Source organism: Silurus meridionalis, chromosome 14 (genome assembly GCF_014805685.1).
Source record: "Silurus meridionalis isolate SWU-2019-XX chromosome 14, ASM1480568v1, whole genome shotgun sequence".
In the NCBI taxonomy this organism is placed as follows: domain Eukaryota; kingdom Metazoa; phylum Chordata; class Actinopteri; order Siluriformes; family Siluridae; genus Silurus; species Silurus meridionalis.
In genome coordinates, this window is record NC_060897.1 from 11,983,629 (window position 1) to 11,992,210 (window position 8,582).

At 33.3% G+C, this 8,582-nt stretch overlaps 1 protein-coding gene across 1 annotated transcript; it reads right to left on the reverse strand.

The window, feature by feature from the left end:
- Positions 1–1,922: 1,922 nt before the first annotated feature.
- Positions 1,923–8,582, reverse strand: LOC124397169 (aquaporin-8-like). Its single transcript, XM_046866688.1, has 5 exons — positions 8,299–8,582; positions 7,908–8,034; positions 7,483–7,697; positions 2,103–2,237; positions 1,923–1,965 (listed from the first exon to the last, which is right to left on the reverse strand). Exons 1-5 carry the CDS (start codon positions 8,580–8,582, stop codon positions 1,923–1,925), a joined length of 804 nt encoding a protein of 267 aa, XP_046722644.1.

Below are 8,582 nucleotides of genomic sequence, written 5' to 3' on the forward strand. Positions count from 1 at the left end.
TCTATAATCAATTTAAAGTAAATGAACTGAACTGCTCTGTACATCTAGGTTTTAATAATGGATTACAATTTTACCTATGCATTTGAATTTCACCTATCTAAATCTGAAACATCAGTTCATTTTTTGTCATTCTAAATCATAAATTGATACACCTCCTGTAATGACACACTTCCTATGTTTGACCTCTTCAAAAATGTCTAATGATAAAGTGAGGTGTAGTTCTGAATTCAATGGATTTAGCTGTATCCAAAAACAGATCCACATTTTTTTTTTACTTTTATCACTATTTTCATATTATATTATTTTCATATTATATTATTATTATTACAGCTAAACTGCTTAAAATGAAAATCATGCCTTGACAGCTCACCCTGTACTTTCTAGCTGTCCCTTCATTGACATTTGTCTATACAAGATAAGCTTGAGAGACAATATTTCTAATATTTGCAGCAGTGACCACCAGACATGGTATTATCGTGTCTAATAGACTGTTCAAATATGTTTAACAGTGTAACTACAGATAAAAGATTCAGTTCTTAAACTAATAATCATAGGACTGGCTTTATCTCCTCATCTATGCCACTGCCTTGTCCAAATGGTACTTAGTAACTTCTCAATTGTTTCTGAAGCCTGAGTGATCTTGGGAGCTGCAGTATATTTGTGTCTTACTATCCACTCTGGTGCTCTGCTAATTGTTTGGCCAGTTTATAAACACCTGAAAGGCATTTCTTTCGAAAAGTGCCCATTATGGAGGTGTTAAGATTTCGGTCTCTATCATTTCCACAAACACACAAATATAATGTAACATCACATGTCATTATATTGATTAATTGTGATGAAAATGTTCATTTTGATTCAGAATTTTGCATATAATTTTATAAATTATACCTCTGTTATATAAGAAAAGAGAGATATAATCATAAAAGAAGCAAATAACAACTTTTATTGAATATAAAATAACCATATTGAAAATAGATTAATTACATAGGATTTTAACCATGAAATTATGACAATCATCTATACCACAAAATTCCAGAAACTGCTAATACATTAATAATTCATTCATAATTCATTAACACTATAGTGATGACAAGAATAGAGGCTATTACAGGATATATTCTATACATATGGTTTTATAAGGTAAAAAAAAAATCCTGGAGGTTATATATTTAATTAAAGTAAATTTACAAATCAGATTTCAGAAATAGGATTTAATTAATATTTTCTCAGGGAAAATATTTTGATGCAGGTGACTGATTCATATGTTGAAATTTAAAAGACCCAGAGACATTTTACACAATAAGCATATTGTATGCTTATACCATGCAATTAGCTTTTAGAAATTTCGCCGATCTGTGATTAATGCAAGACCTTTGAATGATTAACATTGCCAGTGATTTTAGTGCAAAACTGACCACAAGAACAAGTATGAAGGAGAAATCAAACTACCAATTTAGTCTTAATATCTGTGCTGTGAAACAAATTTAATTTACAGGGCTATTGCCTGGGCCTGCTTTGCTGATTTTGCTGCTGTATATTGGTTTTTAAAAAAGAAATTAAATTTCAGAGTAATGTAGTTCCATCAGAAATATACAGCCTGTGATTCATCAACAAGATAATGTACCAAACCAACGTCTAACTTGTCAACAACAAAAAAAATAGACAAGAAGTAATATTCTGCCCAAGGACAGTCTTCAGGCTTTATACAAAATAAAACACAACAATCAACAGAATCACAATGTTGTAGTGGATAAGTAGCGTACAATGCTGCCGAAGCTGTTCAAATTATTTTAGAGTCCAAAAATACTCAAGCTTTTGAGTATTTCGCAGTAGCAAAATTTAGATGTCCATATAAATGACAAATTGGCAGTATCATTGTCATTTATTTACATTGACATTTTGTCTATGACTGTTGATCAACTTTACTTCAGTATCACTCTAATCTTCTCATCACCCAGCATCAACCTGGAAAAACAAAAGCATCATGCAATATTATCAAAAGAATAAATATGGAATACAATAAGAAACTGTAAAAATCTTTTTTATGATTTATATTCTTCACTGTTTAATGTTAACCTTCCTGTTAATAAATGCATCTTTACCTAATGAGAATGGCAGTGAGCAGTGCACCGGTCATGGGCCCGACCCAGTAGATCCAGTGATATGTCCAGTAATTTGCCACTGCTGCTGGTCCGAAAGCACGTGCTGGATTCATGCATGCTCCAGAGACTGCTCCTCTAAATCACACAAATTAGCAAAAAGCACAGGCAGCTAGAAAAGGTTTGATCACAGTTATATGCATCTTTATGTTTTTTTCAGCAAAAGTCTCCCATGAATGCTACCCACTGCCTGTTCTTTAAAGGTCTTACTGTATTATAGACAGCTGAAAAGAGTCACATTTTTAGCTCACAGTGCTGTTTGAAAGTCATCCCAGAATAGCAAACACAACTAGACATTTTTCATGAATTTGCTAATGTTCTCATTAGTCACCTTAGTGAGGAGCAGGCAAACAGTGAGCTGAGAAATATTTGAAGCTATGCAGACAATATCATTCGATTCAATTTGTATTGGGCAAAATGACAGAAAAAAAATTGAATGTAAGTGCATACCAATAAAGCGTACAGTGCGAACTGTGGCTAATAGGCTGTAGGTAATTTGGTTACTGTGCTTTTACATCTTGAGGGAGATTAACCACATGACCCATGGTAATTAATGTGAAGGGTCATACTATACTTGATGTGAGACTGAAAACACAGTTGCTGCAGTTGATGTATGAAAGCGTGTGAAATGTGAATATTTATTCAGGTGTCAATGGGGTGCTCAATGCCACATCACCAGAAAATTAAACCGTTTCCCATTTGCCTGAGCTCAACCAACATAATATGGGCATTTGAAATAATAACAAGATCCGATACATCTTCATATTGCTTTAGAGAGAAATGCTTTTATTTCAAATCTGTAAAATGCAATTGGTCAGGGATTAATCATTGTCAGGGATATTTCACTGCATGCCATATTGGGTATGGTTGTATATGTGCCAAATAAAATTCAATTACATTTTGATATGTTTTCTAAATTGTGATAGAAAATATATTCAGTATAACTTCTATATTTAATCGTGAAATAAAAAAGTGTCTATATTGCTCATTTAGAGGCTTTACTGAATCATGTGTCTGTTTTAGGAACAGAAAAAGGTGACTAAAGATCACATGGTTACATGCAACCATAGTATAAATCTCTGATTCTAGTGTGCACTTTTAGCTGTAAACATTTGTTCTGGCTGAAGCAAGTGCAGCTGCTGCAGATCCAGATGTTGAAATGTGCACACTTTACAAGTTTATTTAGAGAATCTTTTTTATACATTAAAACAAGAGAACTGGAAAGCTGCAATCTGCTATGAGGTTGCTAAAAATGTAAGGAACAAGATTTAAGTTAAATGTAAACAAATAAAGCAATTAGATAACATAAATGTATTAATCCTGTGGAACACGAGACATAATGTAGACACCCTGGATGAAAGGCCAGTCCTTTACAGAGAATTTTGTATACTTGTATGTATATATATATATATATATATATATATATATATATATATATATATATATATATATATACAGTACAGACCAAAAGTTTGGACACACCTTCTCATTCAAAGAGTTTTCTTTATTTTCATGATTATGAAAATTGTAGTCACACTGAAGGCATGAACTATGAATTAACACGTGGAATTATATACATAACAAAAAAGTGTGAAACAACTGAAAATATGTCATATTGTAGGTTCTTCAAAGTAGCCACCTTTTGCTTAGATTACTGCTTTGCACACTCTTGGCATTCTCTTGATGCCTACTTTGAAGAACCTACAATATGACATATTTTCAGTTCACTTTTTTGTTATGTATATAATTCCACATGTGTTAATTCATAGTTTTGATGCCTTCAGTGTGACTCTACAATTTTCATAGTCATGAAAATAAAGAAAACTCTTTGAATGAGCAGGTGTGTCCAAACTTTTGGTCTGTACTGTATATATATATATATATATATATATATATATATATATATATATATATATATATATATATATATATATATATGCATGTATGTACACCAGGGGTAATTTATCATAGCTGATCTACCATACTGTATGTTTGTGGCAAAAAACCTGTAAACCCAGAGGAAACCTATACAGACATAAAGAGATCGTGCGAAACACAAATGGGTTACACAGGAGATACACATTATCATGCTTGGACGTCTTCACAATATGTCCATACTGATCATACTTTCCATATACTTTTTATTTTAATAGATTAAAAAAAAAAAAAGATTCTCTCTCATGTCATCTCAGGAAGTTTTTTTACTGCTCCCTGTCTCTGTCACCCCTGATATACTCATTACAGATGTACATTTATATTTGTGGCATTTGGCAGATGCCTTTATTCAGAGTGACATTTACTTATTTTTTAATTAGATTAAATTTGACATTTATATTTATCTTATTTATACAGCAGTTGAAGGTTAAAGGTCTTGCCCAAAGGGCTTAATAGTGGTAAAATTGGTGTTGTTGGCATTTCTAATCACTAAATTATTACATTTATCAGTATTTAGAATAAATCTCTGATTCTAGTGTGCACTTTTAGCTGTAAACATTTGTTCTGGCTGAAGCAAGTGCAGCTGCTGCAGATCCAGATGTTGAAATGTGCACACTTTACAAGTTTATTTAGAGAATCTTTTTATACATTAAAACAAGAGAACTGGAAAGCTGCAATCTGCTATGAGGTTGCTAAAAATGTAAGGAACAAGATTTAAGTTAAATGTAAACAAATAAAGCAATTAGATAACATAAATGTATTAATCCTGTGGAACACGAGACATAATGTAGACACCCTGGATGAAAGGCCAGTCCTTTACAGAGAATTTTGTATACTTGTATGTATATATATATATATATATATATATATATATATATATATATATATATATATATATATATAGTACAGACCAAAAGTTTGGACACACCTTCTCATTCAAAGAGTTTTCTTTATTTTCATGATTATGAAAATTGTAGTCACACTGAAGGCATGAACTATGAATTAACACGTGGAATTATATACATAACAAAAAAGTGTGAAACAACTGAAAATATGTCATATTGTAGGTTCTTCAAAGTAGCCACCTTTTGCTTAGATTACTGCTTTGCACACTCTTGGCATTCTCTTGATGCCTACTTTGAAGAACCTACAATATGACATATTTTCAGTTCACTTTTTTGTTATGTATATAATTCCACATGTGTTAATTCATAGTTTTGATGCCTTCAGTGTGACTCTACAATTTTCATAGTCATGAAAATAAAGAAAACTCTTTGAATGAGCAGGTGTGTCCAAACTTTTGGTCTGTACTGTATATATATATATATATATATATATATATATATATATATATATATATATATATATATATATATATATATATGCATGTATGTACACCAGGGTAATTTATCATAGCTGATCTACCATACTGTATGTTTGTGGCAAAAAACCTGTAAACCCAGAGGAAACCTATACAGACATAAAGAGATCGTGCGAAACACAAATGGGTTACACAGGAGATACACATTATCATGCTTGGACGTCTTCACAATATGTCCATACTGATCATACTTTCCATATACTTTTTATTTTAATAGATTAAAAAAAAAAAAAGATTCTCTCTCATGTCATCTCAGGAAGTTTTTTTACTGCTCCCTGTCTCTGTCACCCCTGATATACTCATTACAGATGTACATTTATATTTGTGGCATTTGGCAGATGCCTTTATTCAGAGTGACATTTACTTATTTTTTAATTAGATTAAATTTGACATTTATATTTATCTTATTTATACAGCAGTTGAAGGTTAAAGGTCTTGCCCAAAGGGCTTAATAGTGGTAAAATTGGTGTTGTTGGCATTTCTAATCACTAAATTATTACATTTATCAGTATTTAGAATAAATATTTATTCCGTTATTTAGGTGATTACATTGTGAGTTGCATTATCTGGGTTAGATGTCTTTCGTGGACAGGTTTGTCTTTTTTGCAAAATAAGAAATATAAAGGAAAAATAACGCAAGCTAAATAAACAGGACATCCAGGACATCGTAATTGCAGGGAACTGTCTTGTCTAACAGTTTTTTAGTCAAGGTTTCTGGAAGGTCCTGGTCACCTGCGGCTTTGAGTATAAGGTTTAGCATTTTCAGAGTGTCCATCAAAGGTGCTGTAACTATTGCATTGACTGATAAATTGGTGTAGTTGTGTGTTAATGATGTGAGAAACAAGAGGAAGAGTCACAGTTCATTGTATGTCTAATGGATCCAGCAGCCTTTTTGACTGAAGGGAGCTCTTTAGTCTATTGTGAATGTCTGAATAGTCTTTATTGCTCCCTTAATTACTTTATTAGAAAAAGGCTTCATTTTACTGGTGCCTCAGTGGGTTTTTTGTATAGTTAAGAGCTTTTAGCTTTTAGCCTTAAAGATTGATACGGAAATACACTGAAAGCATTTACTCAGCATCAGGATTACATCTGTATATGATTATTCACATGAAAATGAAAGTGTGAAATGACTCTAGATGCTCTTAAGTTAGAATATGAAGTACATGTATTTTAGCATTGTATGTCATACAAGATTAAATGCTGATGCCCCTCCAAGCCACAACAACAGAAAAATGGGTGATGTAAAAAAAAATATTATGTTTAAAATAAATAAATAAATATGGATATGGAAACATGGATTTTTGGATGGTGCCACCACCACATTCAGAAAAGAAAACTGGAAGTTGTTCAAAATGCAAACGCAGGTCTAGATTCAATGTTTTTCTTTCTAAGTATGTACATAACTGACATGCTATAATTACAAAGAAGACAAAATACTCCGAAAGTGTAGTTATTCTGGCTACCTAATGGCATTTGTGGCAGATATTTGTCATGCCAGATAATGTTCTTTTATTGTTGTAAAACTGTAGTAAAAATAATATCAGAACTAAAAACCAGCTGCAAGCTGAGGTTAAGTTCCAGTACATTAGCAGCAAATTACTATGTAAGATTTAGCAAAACCTCTTAGGTCTTTATGAAATTCCATCATTCTTTCATAGTTGGGCTTTTACGTCTCATTTTCCAACCACCAAATATTATGTCTGAGTTATCAACAAATGTGTAGGTCAAAGTAGATATCGGAGCTGCCAAGAGGAAAAGACACAAAAACAAATATCCGACAAGGTGAGTCGGTATTTACTCCTGACTTCAAGCACAGGTTGCTTTAAACTAGCTGACTTTGAAATGTCATTATTTCATGTTTATTAAATACACCATGTATGAGAAAATTAGTTTATGTAAGAAACCCTGTGAAAGTTTAATAATGAAATACAGGAAATAGTAAAAACCTGAAGCTGCCTGACTTTAGGTGACAAACAAGGTGACTGCCCTTGCACACACTGTACTCACCCTGCTAAGACATCAGCAGCAACTGTCAATCCAATACAGAATGGAGCGAGTAGAGTGCGTGTCTTGTCATTTACCGCACCCATGCACACTGACATTGTCAGGAACAGCGTCATTACCATCTCAGCTATAATAGCAGGCTCAATCTGAGCTCGTTCTTGGATTGTATTAAATGCACCACCTGATGCGTTGTAGTAATTATGCGGTAGTGAGATACTCTAAAGGAAAAAAAGACAATATAAAATTGTGTTATTATGATTCTTTCTCCTAAAATCTTTACAACGTTTCTCAGTTTTAGGTATTTGTGATAATGTCAAGCGGTGCGCGTGCTCGAAGCAAGCAAATCCAGATAAGAGGAGTTGTTTTAAGATAAGTAGAGTGCAAGGAGCTACACTGGATTTTTCAATGGTGAATAAAATCTGACTTACTTTAGCAAGACCTGCCCCAATGAGTCCACCACACAGTTGTGCTAGAATATACGGGATCAGTAAGATGATGTTGAGACCCCCGATCAGGTAAACAGACACAGAGACAGCAGGGTTGAAGTGACCTCCACTGAAACAAGAACTTTGGATTAGTACATGCAGATGAATGTCTGCATCATTTGAAATGGTCAATTCTAGCAAGCTAACAGTATATTGTGTTTTATTGTCCTTGTGTATCATAAAAAATATTTTTTGAAATATTTGGAATCAAATAGAAACAGGACCAAATGGTAATAAAAAATGCATTCGTTTAAAATTCAATCCTAAACAAGCTCTTGATCTTGTAAAACCTCACCCAGAAAATAAAAACAAATCACTGCATGCAGGTAAATACCTGATCTGCCCAAACAGTGCTATGACGATGCTCAGAGCTAGGCCATGTGCTAAAGCTGGCTGCAGACTCCCAGTGTCCTGTGGATTCTCTATGACGGACATGCAGCCGGTGAAGATGAAAAGCGCCGAACCCACAAGTTCAGCAATACAGGGTTGGATATAGGGTTGAAACACACTGACCATGCGGTGGATTATGGTCTCCGCCTCCTCGGGTTCTATGTCGAACGCACTAACCGAATTACGCACGATTGTGTCTGAGTTGGTTTTTGATTGGTGTGTGCTCAT